Here is a 19,535-nt window from a genome sequence, read left to right on the forward strand (position 1 = left end):
TATTAATTATCCTAAGCTGTTTGTAATAGTGGCTTTTAAGAGAATGGGAACTTAATACTTCATTTTTAATAATCACCTAGGTACAAATATTATTTGCAGTAGCAAATAAGAGTTGAAAACATAGTATGTTGCAGCAAAATATAACCTCAATTTTGCATTAAAATACAAAGATAAAGGGCTGGAGAGATGGCTCAGTGGGTAAAAGCACTGACTGCTCTTCCAAAGGTCCTGAGTTCAAATCCCAGCAACCACATGGTGGCTCACAACCACCCATAATGAGATCTGACACCCTCTTCTGGTGCGTCTGAAGTCACTGTACTTATGTATAATAATAAATCTTTAGGCCAGAGTGAGCAGGGACTGAGTGAGCAAGGTTGACAGGAGTGAGCAGAGGTCCTAAAAATTCCCAACAACCACATGAAGGCTCACAACCATCTGTACAGCTACAGTGTACTCACACATATAAAGTAAATAAAAAAAAAAAAACAAAGATATATACCAATGTAAGATTTTTGGCTTGCTGATACTCTTTGGTCTAAAAGTAGAACTTAATACTCCACCCTTTTTTCCCATTACTCCTCTATCCTCCCACCCCCTTTTTCCTCAACACTAGAACGGTGAGAAAGGATCGAGGAAAGAAAGAGAAAACTCTGAGTCTAACCGTTATCGTTTCCTCCCTGATCCAAGACCATTACAACTTGTAGCCACATCCCTTAAATGGCAAACACCCATAACTTATCCAACTACCAAAACAATCACCCTGCCTTTGGGAATGGGGGGTCGCTTTCTTAAAATTGCCATCTGCTGATTTGGGGCAGTTTCCTTTTGGGGACCAAGAAGACTGGGAAGATGGTCAAATCCTAAGAAAGCTGTAGCAGTCGCTGTCCTGTCTCTATGTGCCGAAAGTTCAGGGCTTCAACAGTCTGTGATGCTGACCAACTGGGGTGAAGTAGCTCTCTTTGAAGCTATCCTGGATGCAGACTTTTGAGGGAGTCTGAGGTAGGACCAGGCAAGATGCCGGAATAAATACTGTAAGGGTCCATGAATCGCCGAAGAATGATAACCCAGACTCAAATAAATGCAAAAGCAGAGTGTTTTATTCTGCAGAAGTCCCGCATGCTGGGGTCTACTGTTTATCAAGATGGAGATGCCCAAGAGAGCTCACAGGCCCTATTTAAGCACATTAGGGGGAATTCCAGGGAGGGGTGGGTAACCTTATCTTAATTCACTGGCTCTATATCTGGGGACATTCCAGAACCACCACTTGGGGCTGGGGGCTGTGTGGAGGGGGGGCGGGGGGGGGTGTTGACTGTTACTGGGGAAACCTGGAAACTGTTGCTGGGGAAGCCTGGAAACTGTTACTGACCATTGCCCTTGCCTCAGGCCAGGTGGGGGGCAGCAACTGAGGGTGGGGCACTTTCTGATTGGCTGCCCGAGGCTTAGAGGATTTTCCAGTAACTGACTTTTGCCCAGTTCTGAGAAACAGAGATCTAGGCCTGGTCTCCTGAACTGCCAGTTTGAAGCCTGTCATGGAGTCAGCCTGTCTCAGTCCTCTCACTGTGCCTCAGCATCTCAGCGTCCTCAAGGTGGATCTTGTCAGGGCTGCTTTTCTGGTGGTTTTTCAAAGGTAATCAACATTTCCACTTTAACATAAAGTGTGAAGTGCACACAAATCAGTGAAAGATGAGTCTTTGCTCTTTGAAGAAATGAAAGACATCTGTCTGTCTTTATACGTTGGTTTGGATTCTCTGACCAACTGTGATATAAACTTCCATCCAAGCTGTATGAAGGGATGGAATGGCAGGTCCCAAGTGTTCCCCAACAAGGGGATACCCTGTCTGTCTCTCGCTGAGCTACCATCGTTAGTCCTGTTAGCCTTTGCCACATTTTTTGTGTATTTCAGAAGGCTGAGCCTTTTTTTTAATCATCTCTAGAAAAACATTGTTTCTAGGAACACTTTACCTATAATCCTTTTGACCTTATTTATCGTAATTAAAACATCTGACAATTCTGATTTTTCTTAAAACCTTTTAAGACTTTTTTCTATTAAAGTAACCTCTGGTTTTGTGTCCATTAATCCTTTGAGCTCCTCTACCCAACTGTGATTTTAATTTTGGCCTCTTATCATTTATAGTAGTTTGTTATAATATCTGATTTTGGGTATCTTTAGAATCTCTTGTTTTATCCATAAGAGCAGCTCTATAGTAAATGGCTTACTTAAGTTTTGAACAGTTGCTTGTCCTATCAGGCTTAGATTTAAGCCTACCAGGCTAGAATGTTTTACCAGGCTAGAATGTTTTTCAGAATACTCTTTCCTTGGTGGACAGGAAATGAATGGCTCATGTTGGTTTTTGTAGAGCCCGGAGCAAAGCCTCTTTGTTTTCCAACTGACATTAAGGAATTGCCTTGAGTATCTTTGGATGGCCTACATTCATGAGCCTTACTTCCATCCCTTCTACACCTTCTACACTGCACAGGAGACTTCTTCCCTGGACTATCATAGAATAATTTATCCTTAGGAACTATTCACAGTCACAGCCACAGGCTTTGTATGCTGAGTTTGTCCCACCATAACTGAATTTGGGTATTAAACTCTATATCCGCAGGAGTTTTCATCCATTTATAAAGAGGTACAAATCTGGCCCTTTTATGTCCAGTAGCCTTTTTGCACTCAGCATTAGCATTTTTAAAAGCGAAACATTCAATTAAAATCTCTCTAGCAGTTGGATCTGATATTGCTCTATTTGGAGATAGAGTTAACCTTGGTAAAAAGCCAGTGAAAGATTCATCTGGGCCCTGGGTCACCTTTGTAAAAGACTGAACTCCACCCTGTTGTAAGGCTCTGTTGTAGGACGGCATCGTCAGGGTAATCTGGACTCTCAATCCAGAACAGTCCTTCACTTAGTAACTGATGGCCGACACCATCAGCACCTCCATCCTATTTCACTGCCCCACACGGAAGCCTCATCTTTCCACCTCAGCCATTGCAATTGAGGGCCAGGCTTTAAGATGGCTGGCATCAAATCTCTCCATTTGATTGGAATTATATGATTTTTTTGTGTGGCCCAGTTATTACATATGGTGAATGTAAGCCATAGCTCATTACTGCTTCCTTAAGCGTTCTAAAATCCTGTGCTTCTAGAAGTTGCCATTCAAATTCTTGATAACCCTGTGAATTTCTTTCATCTCCTCCCAATTCCTTTATCAAGTCTGGAAAATCATTTTAGGTTTTTTAACAGATGTAGACTGCCCTTTTCAGTCTTGTTCCAAGGTGGTACTGAATGTTTTAGCCTTCTTTCCCCTGTCTATCTCAGTATCTTTCTCAATTCTAATTATAATTTTTTTTCTAATTTTTCTCCTAAGACCCATCTCCATTTTTTATATTTTCTTCTTCTTGTAGCTCTACTATCTTAGTATTTTCATTTTTATTTATAAATCTTTCCAATTTCTCTTCTATGACCTGTCTTCATTTTTCAGATATCTTTCTCGTCGTATCTCTACTACTTTAGAGTTTTCCTAATTTTTATTTATATTTTTTTCTAATTTTTCTTCTAAGGCCTGTAACCTACATCTTCCAGTCTTCTCCTTATCTAAGTTTGCTTTCTTTTGATCTCTCTTTAAAAAGATATAGAAAATTTGTTATCGTTACTGAAAAAAATTATTTATATGCTGATAACTATAGCAAAAATTATACAGACTCTAGATGCCCTGTGCCACTGAGTTCTTTCCATTTTTATCATAGAAGATATTTTCCCTTTAATCTCTATCTCCTTAAAAACTTCGATTTACCAACTTAAACTATATTTGTCTACGATGTTTTATATTTAGTCTCTTTCCTCTTTTATTGTTTTCAAACTTAATACCTTACCGGTTCAGAAGTTTGGGGCTTTTTAGTCCCATAGCCGCTGCGGGAAAATGTTCCTTTTGTTCTTTAGTGCGTCTGCAGGCTCCACAGACCAGCAAGTGTCTACGGTGGCTAACTTCAACCCCTCAGCTCAGTTCAGGAGGCTGCCCCCATTGTTTCCATCTTTCTGCAGGCCCTTCCGACCTGCTGCTCGAGAATGGCTTTAGGTCTTTACCTGCAGCCACCGGCTGAAAGCCAGGCCTATGTGCCCCAGCTCTGGATCGCAAACTGCGCTTGGTTCGTGCAGCTCTGAGAAGCTGCTCGCCTGCGGGCCACGCCAGAGGCTCGTGGCCGGCCGCTGCCTGACTCAGCAGCCGCGGGAGTGCTAGACCCGGGCCGCTGCAGACGCAGGCTGGAGTGCGTTCCGGCTCGCTACCCAGTTGCTTATAGACGGCCGCTCAAGCGCTCAGCCCGCCGCTACGGGAAATCTTACGGGAGAGAAGCCGTGCCTGGCTTTCTAGTTTAGCACTCGCTGTCCACAACTTTTCTAAGTTGCTGGCCCCAGCAACGTCAGATACACTCGCGGCAGAAGTTGTGGCCGCAGACGGTCACCACCATAAGCTTTGACTGTTTCCTGATTCGTGCATAATCATCCCGTTATTCTAAGTTCTGCCACACGTGGCTGGTTACCTGGTTCTCAGTTTTTGCTGCTATCTCCATCAGCGTTCTGGGGCCAAACTTGCGTCGGTGTCGATCCCGGCATCCACCCCGGCCCCTCTCTTTTCCAGGCATCACACCTTCTAATTTCCTGCCTAAGCTCACTGGCCATTGTATTGACCGGAGAAAGGTTTACACAGTGCACAAGAGATTAGCTACAGAACCCATGGCCAAAGTTTGCAGCATCCGGATCTTGGGGTGCGGGGACACCACCTGCGGAGACTTGTCACCGCAAGAGAGGCGAAAATGCGATCTCTTGCACTATAATTCGATTCCGACCCCGAGCCCCGATACACAGCGGCCAACCCAAGAACAAACGGGTTCTAAAAAATAATAAAAACTAGCTTCCTGCTTCCGCTGTGGTTTCTCTTCCGGCGGAAGTCTGAGAGCTTAGTGCCGGATGTACCCACTACCCAGGAGGCTGAGAGTGCCGCTACCTGCTCCTGGCCCGTTCCCACTGCGCTCTCGCGGCGGAGTTGCCCGATCCCGGTGCACCACGAAAAGCTCGATCCAGGCGCAGACGCCAGCACCATGGCTGCCCCAGACTTGTCCACCAACCTCCAGGAGGAGGCCACCTGCGCCATCTGCCTGGATTACTTCACCGACCCGGTGATGACCGACTGCGGCCACAACTTCTGCCGCGAGTGCATCCGACGTTGCTGGGGCCAGCCCGAGGGCCCATACGCGTGCCCCGAGTGTCGCGAGCTGTCGGCGCAGAGGAACCTACGGCCCAACCGCCCGCTCGCCAAAATGGCAGAAATGGCACGACGCCTGCACCCGCCTTCTCCGGTCCCGCAGGGCGTCTGTGCGGCGCACCGCGAGCCGCTGACCACCTTCTGCGGCGACGACCTCAGCCTGCTGTGCCCCATCTGCGAGCGTTCGGAGCACTGGACTCACCGGGTGAGACCGCTGCAGGAGGCGGCGGACGACCTCAAGGTGCGTTCCATTGGGTGCAGCCGGCCAGTGCCCGGTGCGAAGGGATGTCCCGTTACTGCCCTGCCCTGAGTTGAGGAAGTGTGAGTTACAGTTAACTTGATCCTGTGACGGGGTCGGGATTGTAGCCTGTCTTATTCCAGGATGAGATGCACGTGCATTCTGGGGAAAACCGGGTGTTGGTAGTCAGTCCAGACTCAGCTTGGAGAGCTTGTGAAGGGGCCCGCTGTCAGATCAACAGTTTGGCCTGTGTCAGAGTTGATACTCTGCCAGTGTGTCCCCATCACTGCATGAACTTGGGTGACCAGAATAAACCAGGCACCAAGTCTCCTTTACTTTGGACTTTAGCACAAAGGTGAACTTATAAACTTATAAACTTAAAAAGCTTATAAACAGAGATCGTCCCAGTAATTTTTCATTTCGTTTCGTCCATACCCGGTTTACCGATGATTGGTTGGCAGGTTTACCCCCCTGCCACCAAACCCCTTAATGGTGCTGAAAGAGACCCACATCTCTCCACGAATGACATGATAAGCCCTGAAGGGACAACACTAAAGCTGCTCTATTGCCAAAAAAGAAAACCTTTGTCCTCTGTCCTGTTAAGTTCACTGTCTGAACAACAGACAAGACAGATCAGCTTAAGTAACACTAAGTTTCTCTTGCATAGGGGTTCACACAAGAAAAGAGAAAGAAAAGCTCAGAGAAGCAGTTACCCTTAGGCCTTTTATCCCAAAAGGTGTGGAGTTACCAGAAAGAGACCTTGTGAAATAGGAAATGATTGTGAAATAGGAGGCTGATGGCAGAGAGGGTGTCTCCCTCCTGCAGAATGGATGCTCTGTCTTGCGTACGCTTAGGTATCTGTGGCTGTTCAGCACAGGAGCAGGTTTGGGTGTGGGGGACACAGCCTGCTTTCTGGTAACGCCAGGAAATGGGCAGATAGCTCTTCCCTGTGACCAGTGGGCCTGCAGTGAGCCATCCCTCCACTCACTAGAGTTTGGGAGGGGTTCTTTAGGCCATGCTGGCCTACGTGGTCCTGGTGACAAGTTCACTCTTTGGCTCTGGGGCCATGAGTGAGTAGTATCCAGAAGAGAACCAAAGAGACGGAGGAGGGATTACATCGGCAGGAACCAGGAGCTGAGGGGAGAGCAAGCCCAGGCCTATCCCAGGGCCTCCTGGGCTCCACTCCACTCTCACCACACCCAGGGTAGGAAGTCTGGGTCATTACCTAACCAGTGGTAGGGTTGCATGTGGCCAGAGCTCGAGGCCTTTGCCAAAGTGTGTGCAGGCTGCTGTTGCTTCACAGCTGTTTACAATACTGCTCCTGACTTAAGCATTGAAAATAGGGGCTGGCAAGATGGCTCGGGCGGTTGAAAGAGTGCACTGCTTCTCCAGATTTTCGGAGTTTAGTTCCCAGCACTCGGGTTCTGAGCAGCTCAGGGCTGCCTGTAACTCCAGCTGTAAGGGGATCTGACCTGTCTGGCCTCTACAGGCCTGGCTACTTAAGTGCACTTCCACTTGCTGACACTAATAAAAATTTTTGTTTTTTTTTTTTAAGTGAGAAAATGGCTGGGAGTGGTTTCTTAGCATGCACAAGGTCCAGGGTTACAGGAGAAAACGCTGGAAAGACTCGGGCAGAGCTCAGAACAGAGCCTGGAGGTGTACGTGATGGGGTGGGGGTGGGGGGCAGAGTGAGGGGTATGCCTGATGTTTCCAGAGTAAGGCAGCCTCTGGGATAGGCCTGTGGCTTCTCTGGCAGCTGCAAAAAAGTGGGAAAGGAAACTGGACCAGGTCCGACCTAAGAAAATACAGCCAGACCATGAGGGACTCTGAGGGAAGCTGCTGTGGGAAGAAGCCATATCTAGTTTGAACTCCCATGGTGCATTCCCCACTCTGTCTTACCGACAACTATGGTCCAAGGCCCTGGATGCTGTCCAAGCTCAAGGCATGTCTAGTAAGGGCCATTTCCTGGCTCAAAGGTGGCTCCCTTCTGGGTGTGTTCTCGTATTTCCAGAAGAAGGGGCGGGAACTCTCTAATCCCATCCAGAGAGCCTTACTCTCATGTCCCAGTCACCTTCCAAAAAGTCTAGCCCACCACCTGGTGGAATTTTGGGAGACTGGCTCAAGCAAGCCTTAGCCCCTGACATGCTGTGAGCCCTTGTGACCACAGATGGGAAGAAGAGGAGGGGACAGTGTCTTGAAGGGAGAAAAGCTGGGTCCTCAGTGCCAGCTTGTTAGTGTGTCCTATTGACAGAGCCTGGACATGCCCACTGAGCACAGAACAAACTGTCACTGCAGAGGTGAGCAGGGCTGGCTCGGGGCCATGGGGCTGAGAACCCAAAATGAGAAACCTCAACTATGATAGTTTATGAATTTGGGAAAGGGGAGGGGCGCTAGAAAGGATACTGCCAAATCAGGAGAATCCCTGCCAACTGGGGGGCGTTTTATCTACCATTGTCTGGACAGATTTCATTTGGTCCAATGGGGAGGTTGGGATTAGGAGGTCAGGAGGGGAAAGGCAGACTTCTGGGTCTGGGCCCCACCTATAGGGCCTGATGCCTCTTGGGATTCTCATGGCACCACCCGCTCTCCATCCCACCAGGGGAGGCTGGAGAAGTCACTGGAGCACCTACGGAAACAAATGGAGGACGCAATGCTGTTCCAAGCCCAGGCTGAGGAAACCTGTGCCTTGTGGCAGGCAGGTGCTGGGTCTCGGGTGAAGGAGGGAGTGTGGAGTCAGTGGCTGGTGGCCAGACTAGCCTCACTGAGACACGCCAGCTGGAATATGTGTGTGTGTGTGTGTGTGTGTGTGTGTGTGTGTGTGTGTGTGTGTGTGTGTGTGTGTGATATAGGATACCTAAGTTGGATTCTGTCCTGCATACCTGTCCTATGTCCTAGTATGCTTGAGTTCAGATTTGGACTGATGTCAGGAACAGGCTAGGTACAAGGAGGTCTCCAGTAGTAGCATTTAGGAGTCAGGGAGGTATTTGACATTGGGGTAGATTTAATCTGTCTAGCTGTGGGGTGGCATCCTTGTCTAGCTGACACCTGGGGCTGGGCTTGGAGCCTGTGTGACAGATGCTGAGTGTGACTGGTCCCAGGTATAGCTCTTGGGTCTGGGTAGCCAAGGGTGGGTGGTAGGCTGGAGGTCTGAGGGCTCAAGGGGTGGTGGGTTTGGGTTGGGCAGCTCCAGGTGACAGGTTGGATGTGCTGTCAGATATTGGGGTCTAGGGAGCTGCGGGTGGTATTTTCTGTGTACAGCCTAGAGTGGTGGATTTGGGGGTGTGAGTGTTCTAAGTGCTCAGTGGTCTAGCATCAGGTTTCCCCCTCAGCTGTCCCTCCTGTGCCCTGCAGAAGATGGTGGAGAGCCAGCGGCAGAATGTGCTGGGCGAGTTTGAGAGGCTGCGCCGCCTGTTGGCAGAGGAGGAGCAACAGCTGCTGCAGAAGCTGGAGGAGGAAGAGCTGGAGGTTCTGCCGCGCCTGCGTGAAGGCGCTGCGAGGCTTGGCCAGCAAAGCACGCAGCTGGCAGCCCTCATCTCCGAGCTTGAGAGCCGCTGCCAGCTGCCAGCCCTGGGTTTACTGCAGGTGAGTGGACTGGATGGAATGTCCTGGAGGTCCCCAGGGGGAACATGGAGTGTGCAGCCCTACCCCCAAGCCCACTGCTTCCTCCTCAGACACACAGGCTCTGTGTCTGCCTGCTGTTGGGCTGTCACAGGACTTGCAGGACATCCCCAAGTCCCAGCAGCCACTTGCATGCCTTGACTATGGCCATGCTGCCACCTAATGAGTCACACCGTGCTTTATGGGGGGAGGGGAACAGACAGACAGAAAAGGTGTGGACAAAGAATTCAGAATGAGAAAGCATTTATTCATAACAGACTCAAGTCTGCAGAGAGCATGTCCTCGCCATCTCTCTCGTAAACTCCACAGCAGCTAAGACGGGCGCCCCAAAACACATGTTCTTTGTTGCCCATGAAGATGGGTGCCAGCCCCAAGGCTCCCAGCGGGCATGCTCCAGTTCCTTGGCTAAAAGGCTGCAGTGTTGTGTGTCCGCTGCACACATCCTCTGCTTGCCTTCCCTCACGACTAGCTGACCTGAGATGCTGAATATTCGGAACATGCTGTTAGCTAGCTGCTGAGCAGCGAGGGGCTAATGAGAAGGGTAAGTGTCTTGTGTTCAGCCCACATGTTGGTTATTTCACTTTAAATCGACAGTTGTTTGAGTCTGCAGGTGCAAAGTGAGGGCGTTCACTGAGGCGGACCACGTAAGCAGTCCCCGAGGCAGCTTCCCGTTTTCTCAAGCTGACGACAGTTGCTGTCCTCAGTGGGCACAGCCACGTGCATGTGGCTCCTGTGTGCTGTAGGGGGAGGGGCAGGATAGGACTTGTTTGGATCTTTAAGTACCCATCCTTGTTCCCGGACCCCTGAGAGCTCTCAGTAGGACTTCCAGTCCAGCCCTTTCAGCTCATGATGTACACTTTGTGCTCTGCACTCAGCCCAAGATGGTCAGGCCTGTTTGTAGGGTGTTGTCTCCATCCTTTTCTAACAGTGTATGACAGGGGAGTTGTGGTCAAACAACAGCCTCTGAGAGGGACTCTAAGGACCCTCAGGACAAATGACCTCAACCTCAGGAAAGTGTTCCTCATGACCCCTCATGGTAGGGGGTAAACTTTGATGTGCATTGGAGGGAGACATTCAAACTGTAGCTGGGCCCTTAGCTCTCAGCGCCTCTTCTCTCTCCCCCTCCCTCTCCCCCTCCCCCTCCCCCTCCCCCTCCCTCTCCCCCTCCCTCTCCCTCTCTCCCTCTCCCCCTCCCTCTCCCCCTCCCTCTCCCCCTCCCTCTCCCTCTCTCCCTCTCCCCCTCCCTCTCCCCCTCCCTCTCCCTCTCTCCCTCTCCCCCTCCCTCTCCCTCTCTCCCTCTCCCCCTCCCCCTCCCTCTCCCTCTCTCCCTCTCCCCCTCCCTCTCCCTCTCTCCCCCTCCCCCTCCCCCTCCCCCCTTAGAATTATCCCCAAGATGTGAGCTCCAGCCCCGCTCTTCCCTAGATCTTGGCTTCTCTTCATGTCCCCCAAACCAGAACACTTGGGTCCCCCTGTACTCTGTCTCAGGGTAGTCTAGATGATCGTGAAACATGGCTCTTAGTTCTAGGGCCCTTCAGCAGGCTCAGGGCCTCAGTCTCCCAGTTTGACCAGTGAGCATTGATGAAATTCAGGGGTATCTGCTGAGAGATCACATAGAGGCTGTGGGGTCCACTGGTCCCTTCCTTAGGGGCTCAGCTATGCGTTGTCCTCCCCCACACCCCAGTGCCAACTATCTGGTATAGATCGAGGTTCTGAGACTGACCTCAGCCTTTCATGCAGGACAGAGACAGATGCTAGGTACACAGCAGGGACTTCCTCACTGGGAAGAGACACCTAGGGACTTCAGCCTTTCCAGGGCTGTCATAGTTAGAGCCTGACAGCCAGAAATAGCTCTGTGAGCTCCTGGAGGGAGGACAGGGAGGGGGGGGGAGGTGCGGAGGGAGTGGGGTGTTCAGAGATGAGTGAAGACAGAAGCCCGTGTCAGGAAAGCAGAGTCTCTGACAGCCAGGAAGTGAGGAGACACCTAGCACTAGAGTGCTGAGAGTGTTTGTGTGTTTAACTCACAGCTTATTTCTGGGGTACAGTGTGATGTTTCTCCGTGTGTGTACAGCCTCTGCACTGATTAAATCAGGGTCACTGACGAGCCTCTCGCCTGGTCTTTTTGTCCTTTTTTTGAGTGCTGAGCCCATTCAAATCTCAGTTGTGAGAGGTCTCACGAGGCCCTGCCCCTCTCTGAAGATGTATATGCATTGCTCTGTGTTGCTAAGGAAGGGATCACACTGGGCTTTTGAGTGATGCCCCCTGATCAGATGCCTATACTCTTGTACGCAGCTCAAGGGACTCACTGATAAGACAGTAAATAGGAAAAACCAAACTGTCTTGTGGTGCATCAGACATGATAGGGTACAGAATGCTAACCATGGTCAGCCTCCTGGGCTATAGGAAAACAAAATGCTGGAAAATCTTAGGAAGAGGGGGGTGACTTGGAAATGGGGGTGCAGGGATCTGCATGAGCACCAGATTTGGATTCGTCACTGTGTTTGGGCGTTTCACTCATTTCATGCCACCAGGCTGCCTCGCTGCCACCTGTGTCTGTCCCCACCCTTGTCCCGTGTGTCCCTCACCACTGCCTGCTCCACACCTGCTTCTCTTCTCCCCCCCACCCCCAGTACCCGACTCTGTTGGGAGAGCCTCTGCTTCGTGCTGGGTGGGTAGACCCATGTCGTGGGGTTAGGAAAGCTGCCCTTACTTCATTCTGTCCCAGTGAGCTACTGTTGATTGGCTGTGGGGAAAGAGAGAGCCTGAGGGGGTCCACACTCTTATTTACAGGGTCCTTCTGCCAGATCTCCAAGGCCTGGTGTGGTCTCCTGGCCTTCTGGACAAGTGTCATTGAAAGATGAGGGCTGGGGACATGGACCCATCTATGGATGCTGGTGGCCCCTCTAGGCCGATGTGCTCTACAGCATAGGGCAATTTTCTTTCCTCGACAGATGTGTCTGAGGAGGCCAAGGCTCTCCTGTCACTCCAGCAAGGAAGGCCTTGTGCTGTCCTTGCCTCGGGACATGGGATCACTAGTACCCCCAACATACCTGCTTTCAGATGGGTACGGAGCAGATTTGTGCTGCTTTGCCCACACCAGGCCCTTGTACATGCACCCTCCCTCCCATGTTTTCCAGGGACTTCAGGACTTCACCTTTGGCTTCAGAGCCCTTCTTTTTTAGCAACTTGAAAATATGATCCTATCTGCAGAAACGCTCCCCCATGACAGGGACATGTTATTTGTCATGTCTGTGGCAGAAAGGCCAAGGCTTGTGGGAGCTGGCTGGCTGCATGTGTTGCCTTGATCCACTGATACAGAAAGTACCCATTGGCTGAGCACCTTATGCACACAACTTTATTTCCTTATGATTCTAGGGGCCAGAAGTAGAGGACCAGGGTGTCAGTGGGGTTAGTGTGTTAACCTGTTTTGTTGCTGTGGAACACCCAAGGCTGGGGAGCCGAAAGTCCAGACAGCCTGCTGGCAGCTTGGGTGTGTCATGTTATGGTGATGACATCATACTGTAAGGACATGAACAAGGGAATTGCTTGGTGAGACAGGAGGCTAGAGGAAAAGAAAAGACCAATGTGCTCTTAACTCTCAAAAGAGCTGACCAGGCTCCTTGTAAACTGCATTATGTTATTTTCCTCCAAGGATAAGTCCCCCACCCTCTATTCTAGATTGCACCTCTTAAAGGCCACACCACCTCTTAACACCTTCACAGGGACCGAATGTCTACACCATATCTGGGAGGACTGTCACCACAAACAAATCATAGAGGTGGGTGGCTCTCAAGGCCTCTCCTGGTTCAGAGACCTCCATCTTCTCCCATGTTCTCACCCGTCACTCCTCTGCATGTCTGTCCTCGTGCAAGTCACCAGTCACAGTTGTCTATCATAGAGACTGCATTAGAGAGACAGAGACTCTGGGTTGTCACCAATCCTGTTATCTATCTTTGAGGCTGCTCTAGAGAGACAGAGACTCGGTGGCAGCAGGCAGGGGGAGGCAGCAGCACATGGCACTCAAGTGTCCTTGTGTATAGCTATGCCTTGGACCTCCAGGGGTTACAGTTCTCATGGGCCTAGGAGTGGAGACCCCTCTGCTGCCCTTGATGCAGGCAGTGCTGCAGCTTCTGAGCAGGCCTGGACATCAGGGTTCCGTGACCCTCATCACAGCCAGGGTTGAGCTCTCTCTGGGCCCAACATCTTACTCAGACCTTTGGCTGTAAAGATTTGACATCTCCCAGCATCTCTTGCTGGTGGCCAGGACCTGAGGTTTCTGGTATCTTAAACCCATTTGTGTTTTAACTGAGTCTCATTGTCCTCTCTCTGTGTCACTCTGCATATTGCCACCCTTCTTCCTTCTCAGTCAGCTGACCGGGCAGCATCTACTGTCTCTGTTGCTTCTTTTTTTGATATCACCAGCTCAGCAGGTGTCACCAAATGTGATAAAAATAGACCACTAGAAGGGAGTCTTTTTTTGACCTGTTGGAATCCTGGAGAAACAGACAGGAGGGTGCCTCTGAACCCACCACATACCACAGGAGCCGAACAGCCATTTGAAGTATTGATTTTTATATCAGTTAACACCAGTCACAGCCACCCACTAGGTCACGGGGCGGGGTGGGGGGCGTGCAACCCCAGCTTCCTGAAGGCAGAGTCTTAGGGGCTGTTCTCGCTGAGCCACTCATTCAGGAGCAGTGGGGGTCTGTTGCAGGCTTTGCATAGTTGTGGACGATGTGGAGTGTTGAGATGACATCTGGGTCGTCAGGGCAGCAAGCGGGAGCCCAACAGCTGCCAGGTAGGGAGTAAATGGCTCATCCTTCATCATCTTTGCGAATCTTCAGGAAAATGAATGTTAGAAGTGCTGAGCAATAAGACTTGAAGTGATCAACACTAAGAGTGATTCTTTTTTTTTTTTAAAGAATTTTACTGGTTCTCTAAGTTTCATACACCCATGCAGTAGATGGGCATGCCCACTCCGACTCCCCTCCCACTCCCTGGCACACACACACCAGCACATGCTTTTGCCACCTTGTCTTCTCTGCCTTACTGTCTTTATTTAGATGGCCCACTGAGTCCAGTTTGTATTGCCCATATATGCTGGACGATCTGCCAGCAGCCTAATGCGCCCCTCCCCCACTCGTGCCCGACTTTCTGACTGGCTTGGTCTCGTGCGGTAACCACAGCTGCTGTGAGGTCCTAGGTGCCATGTCCAGAAGACAGCATTCCACAGCTCCCCTCTCCATCCTCCCTTTCCCCTCCCCGCTCACCTGTGGTGGGGGGCCTGGTGGGGGTGTGCATGCAGACACGGAAGAGTCACTTAGGGTTGGACACTCAGTGCTCACTTATTCTTGGCACTTGAACTCCTTTTTGAAGCTCTGCATTGAGTGCTGCGCCCTGGAGAGAGAAGCGTCTATAGCCAAGGTGAGAGCAGCAGTATCCACTGATACAGTCAGAAACATTTGAAGGTAGTTTGACAACTGCCTGTTTAACAAAACAACAGTGGTAGATTCCCCTGTGGGCCTGTGGCCTCCCCAGCCTTACCAGGCTTGAAGTCCTTCCTCCTGTGGGGCAGGCCTCACACCCAGGGAAAGCAGTTGATTGCCCTGTAGCCTCCATGCCACCGTTGTAGCAGTGGGCACATCTTGGTCAACCTCTGAGTGAGGCCCTTGATGACTTTGGTACTATGGAAGCCAGCCATCAGGGTAGGAATTTCCAGGGCAGTTCAACTTGGTTTTCCTGTGACCTATGACCGCTGTGTGCGGAGTCTCCGGCAGGAGGGGCTTTACCTTCTAATTATGGCGGTTAACCAAGAGCAATGGCGAGCCTGTGTTTGGGGGGGCAGATGGGGCTTCTCTGTATAGGGATGTATGTAATAGTAATTTTTGACAGTCTGGCTCTGTCTGAAATATAGTTCCATTCCAAGGATTAAGGGAGAGAGGGACAGAGCTTGGTCACTGACTGTGAAATACTGTTGTGGATTAGGTAAATAGACACAAGGAAGAATGCTAAGGAATGGGGCCAAGCTGGGGCACTTGTGGGACATTGGAGAGGGGGGTGGGGGAAGGGACAAGAGGACACACTGGGGTCACAGACTGGACTCCTAGTGAAGATCCTGACCTTACACAGCACGCCCCATCTAGGGGGAGTTCGCATACCTGTCCTATCCTAAGAGTGACAGTGAGTCTACTTGGGATTCTGTAGAGAGAGGAGACAGTGACTCATTGCTTGCTATAAGTGAGATGAAGAGGCAGAACTTGATCTAGACCTGGTCTCCCTCCCCGCTCCCCCCAACCCCCCAGGAGATATCTCCACAGGGCTCTCTAGACCCCTGCAGCATTCCTGTATCTGGGCTATTGTCAGACCCACTTGTGTGTGTCACTGTCACACGGGGCTGGAGTGATCTGGGGAGAACCAGGACCAGGTAACAAGCCTTAGTACTAAGTGTATACTTTCTTCCCCCTACAGGACATTAAGGACGCCCTGTGCAGGTATGAGCCTGGGCATCTGGGCAGGATGTGGGTGGGGTCCAGCTGCTGGCCCCAGGCATGAAGCTGAGCTGTCCCCTGTAGGGTGCAGGATGTGAAGCTGCAGCCTCCAGCAGTGGTGCCCATGGAGCTGAGGACCGTGTGCCGGGTCCCAGGGCTGGTGGAGACCCTGCGGAGGTTCCGAGGTGGGTGCACAGTCCTTGGAGCGGAACTGTTGGGAGCCCCAGGACTTAACATCGATCCAGTAGCTTAGAACAGCAGTTCTAGAAACTTCCCTCTGCTTTACACATGTGTGTGTATTTTCCAAACTAAGCAGTTCTCCATCAGGCCCAGTCCCCCAAGACTGACCTACTTCAGATGCTACTTGTGAGCCCCAGGGAATGCCCCTATCTCTGTCTCCTTGCTCTTACTCCAGTCCTCACAACCCCTATCTAGTTAATGTTATGTGATTTGCTGGGTGGCTCACAAAACCCAGGAATCCTTTTGCTTAGTTTTAACAGTTAAAGAAGCTGCAGTTAAGGAAGAGATGGTGGGTAAGGCTGCAGGAAGGCATGAAGCCCTCCTGCACTCGCTGCGAGGACTGTCCCTTCAGCTCACTGTCCCTTGGACCTGACCTTTGAGGAACTTTTAGGGATGTTCTGTTCTGTGGGCATAGTATGTCAGATGCTTGTCTGCAAACTTGCCCCCTGACTCCTGTCTTCTCCCTGGAGCCAATGAATGAGGCTGAAGTTCCTTCTGTCGCACAGCTGGTTTATGGTGGCCAGCACCATCCTGAAGCGATCAACAAGACCCCACCTGAGCCACCTTAGAAACATAAGTTCAAGTGTGATGTCAGGGGACTCTTAGGATTGGCAAAGCAGATTTTTAGGTCTTCTCTGGAGCCAGGAATGAACTCTGCTGTTAAGTCTTGGTTGTCCAGGGGCTGCTGCCCTTGCTTCTAGACAGAGGTCGACTGTATGTGGACCATGCCAGGCCCAGAGGTAGGTAGACCAGAAATCAGCCGGGACTGTGGTCTGGGAGGAAACAGCACCCTTCCTCCTGAGCAGCTCTGTGTTACCCTGGGAGCCACCAGAATGCTGTGGGGCCTAGGGTACAGCTGCAACCCAAACCCACAGTCTTCTGCTGGAGATTGAAAGAAAGAGCAGATGTGGGGAGTGGTCATGGTGGGGGCAGAAGATGATCCGGGGCTACATGAGACCCTTCAAGAAGGTAAATGAAAATGCAGTCAGAGCCCTGAGACCAGAAGCAGAGATGCAGGGCTGCTTTCTAGAGTTAAGATAGAGCTAGGGGTTCTCTCCCAGGGAAGGGAAGTTCTCCACTAGGGGTACTTACTTAAGCCTGAGGCTCCAACAGCCACGTGGACTGCCAGGAAAGGTTTGGCTGATCGCTAGAGCAGTAGGGGACTAACTTGGGAGTCTGGTTGACCTCAGGCTTTTATACAGGGGACATAACCCTGGACCCAGACACCGCCAACCCTGAGCTGGTCTTATCTGAGGACCGGAGGAGTGTGCAGCGTGGTGAACAGCGGCAGGCCCTGCCTGACAACCCAGAGCGGTTCGACCCCGGCCCTTGCGTGCTGGGCCAGGAGCGCATTACCTCTGGCCGCCACTACTGGGAGGTGGAAGTCGGGGACCAGACCAGCTGGGCACTCGGCGTGTGTAAAGAAACTGCCAACAGGAAGGAGAAGGGGGAGCTGTCGGCTGGCAATGGGTTCTGGATCCTGGTGTTCCTGGGGAGTTTCTATAATTCCAATGAGCCGGCCTTCTCCCCACTGCGGGACCCTCCCAAGCGTGTGGGGATTTTTCTGGACTATGAAGCTGGCCATCTCTCATTCTACAGTGCCACGGATGGGTCGCTGCTGTTTATCTTCCCCGAGACCCTGTTCTCAGGGACACTCCGGCCCCTCTTCTCACCTCTGTCAAGCAGCCCGACCCCTATGACTATCTGCAGGCTGATAGGTGTATCTGGGGACACCCTTGGCCCGCAGTGACCCAAACCTTCTAAGAAAGTCCCTTCACCTTTCCTGGTCCTTTGTCCTGGCCATACAGAGACCCAGGAGCCAGCTGACATCCTGTGCGCATTAGGAGGAGCACACAGTGCCTTTCTGACCACACGTGGGAAACACAAGTTCTCTGTCTCAGAGACAGTATGTGTGAGAGTACACTGGGCTGGGCTCTGTCCTCATCCTGGGGATCCTCCCCGCCCCCCGATGCCACTTAGTGCCGAAAGCTCTCACCAAAGCACTAAGTCCCATGTGTCACCAGCACCTCAGATTCTGAGTTCCTGGGCTGCCTGCCAAGCATGCCACACAGTCCCTGGAGTGATAGGGATTAGGTAGGGAGACAGCTTCAAGCATCTCTGGATTTGGTCTGATAAACGGGAAGGCTGCTCAGAGTCCTGACCTTGCTGGGCGTGGCTACAAAGAGGACGGTAGCGTGGCCCCAGAGATGAAGCAATCTAGTAGGGGCTGAATCCTACAGGAGTATTCAACATTTGTATTCGGCACATAAGGGGCCTAGAAGTAGAACGCAGAAATGACACTTGAACACACCCTTCTGTCCTGAGACTTGTCTGGTGGCTGGCTGTGGTACACTGCCCCTGGTTGCAGACTGAGCTGCACAGGAGTCAGTAGTGACTGCTTTTGTATTAAACTTTGGGAGTTTTATCTTCTATTTATTGAAAGGGAAACATTTAAATAAACTCATTTGAAGTCATGTTCTCTGCTTATCCTGTGGGTAAATAACCAAGACCGTGGACTGGTAAACGCACACGCTGTTTTTGCAAAGATTGAACTGACTGATTCCGACTCCCATGCTGGGCTGCTTTAACTCCCACTGAAGGAAATTACACACCCAGCTACCGAGGGCATCTGCAATCACGTGCTGCATAAATCCCTCTCTTAAACATACACTACTAAAAAATGTATTTAAAAGAAACTCACAGAAGAAGCAAGAGATTCACAGGCCACCAGACCTAAGACGCATGGCTCTCTTCCACACAGGCATGACAAAGTGGGGGTTCCTTATGTTCTTTATCACATGTGTTGGATTTGTATGATGTTTATGACATAACAAAAGAACTTGGCCCCCTTGGGCTAGTGGGGTCCTTGCTTAGCTCATCAGCTAGCCCTTTTCCTGTTACCAGTATCTTGAGGCTGCCCTATGACACTTCCACGTTTGTCCCAGGCAGGTGAGTACAGCACCTGGCTTGTGCAGCCACATTGGCTGTGACTTGTAGACAGTGCTGCGTTTGATTTCTGGGGCAGGAGACCCTGGCAGACAGATGAGACAGCCATGTGCCCCTAGCCATGGCTTCGGAGAAGAGCAGGAGACAGGTCCTGAGGAAGGCTGAAGTTCATGACCAAAGCCTACTAGTGCCTTCTGTAAGTCTGAAATGGTCCTTGTCCCAGGAATGCACATGCAGAACTTCATGTCCTCATCAGGAGCAGACTCCATGCAGTGAGTGAGATGAAGGACAGATTAATGTAGTGGGTGAGCTCTGCAGGAGCAGGGTCTGGGTCCTGTCCCAGCAGTGGGGGAACTCTGAAATGAGACATTGCCAGAGAGCCAGATGTTGGTCGGGAAAGATCTCAGGAAAGCGGTGAGAGCTGAGGCTCTCGGGTTCTTGGGAGCTGCTTTCCTGCTGAACTCGTTCTTGTCCTCAGACCTAAGTCTTATCACAGATTCCCAACCGCACAATTCTAGCCAAACTTAAGTGAATTAAAACTGTCTTCTGCAGGGTCAGCCAGTGCATTTAACCTCTAAGGCATTGGTTCTCAACCTTCGTAATGTCCTTTAGTATAGCTCCTCATGTTGTGGTGACCCCCCCCCCCACACACACACCATAAAATTATTTCACTGCTACTTCATAACTAACTTTGCTTCTGTTATGAATAGTGATGTAAATGTCTGATATGCAGCTCACAGGTTGAGAATCAC

The 19,535-nt window shown here is 50.8% G+C and overlaps 1 protein-coding gene and 1 long non-coding RNA gene across 9 annotated transcripts; one reads left to right on the forward strand and one right to left on the reverse strand.

Moving 5' to 3' along the window:
• Positions 1-578: 578 nt before the first annotated feature.
• Positions 579-18,315, forward strand: Trim11 (tripartite motif-containing 11). 6 transcript variants are annotated; one of them, NM_001290988.1, is made up of 7 exons: positions 4,946-5,497; positions 8,094-8,189; positions 8,846-9,076; positions 14,486-14,533; positions 15,578-15,600; positions 15,682-15,782; positions 17,040-18,315. In NM_001290988.1, the coding sequence occupies exons 1-7, from the start codon at positions 5,093-5,095 to the stop codon at positions 17,585-17,587; spliced, it is 1,452 nt and encodes a 483-aa protein (NP_001277917.1). In that variant the 5' UTR covers positions 4,946-5,092; the 3' UTR covers positions 17,588-18,315. The 6 variants fall into 6 exon arrangements, with proteins under 6 accessions (XP_006534642.1, NP_001277917.1, NP_444398.1 ...); XM_030246446.1 differs by having other exon boundaries at positions 4,972-5,497; positions 8,824-9,076; positions 17,040-18,311; NM_053168.2 differs by lacking the exon at positions 14,486-14,533.
• On the reverse strand, positions 12,870-19,424 carry Gm51863. Of its 3 annotated transcripts, none has more exons than XR_003949557.1 (3): positions 18,539-19,424; positions 14,380-14,506; positions 12,870-13,947 (listed from the first exon to the last, which is right to left on the reverse strand). It is a non-coding gene; the product is annotated as a predicted gene, 51863 (long non-coding RNA). The 3 variants fall into 3 exon arrangements; XR_003949556.1 differs by having other exon boundaries at positions 14,380-14,522; XR_003949555.1 differs by having other exon boundaries at positions 14,380-14,593.
• Positions 19,425-19,535: the final 111 nt, after the last annotated feature.

Source organism: Mus musculus, chromosome 11 (genome assembly GCF_000001635.26).
Source record: "Mus musculus strain C57BL/6J chromosome 11, GRCm38.p6 C57BL/6J".
In the NCBI taxonomy this organism is placed as follows: Eukaryota; Metazoa; Chordata; class Mammalia; order Rodentia; family Muridae; genus Mus; species Mus musculus.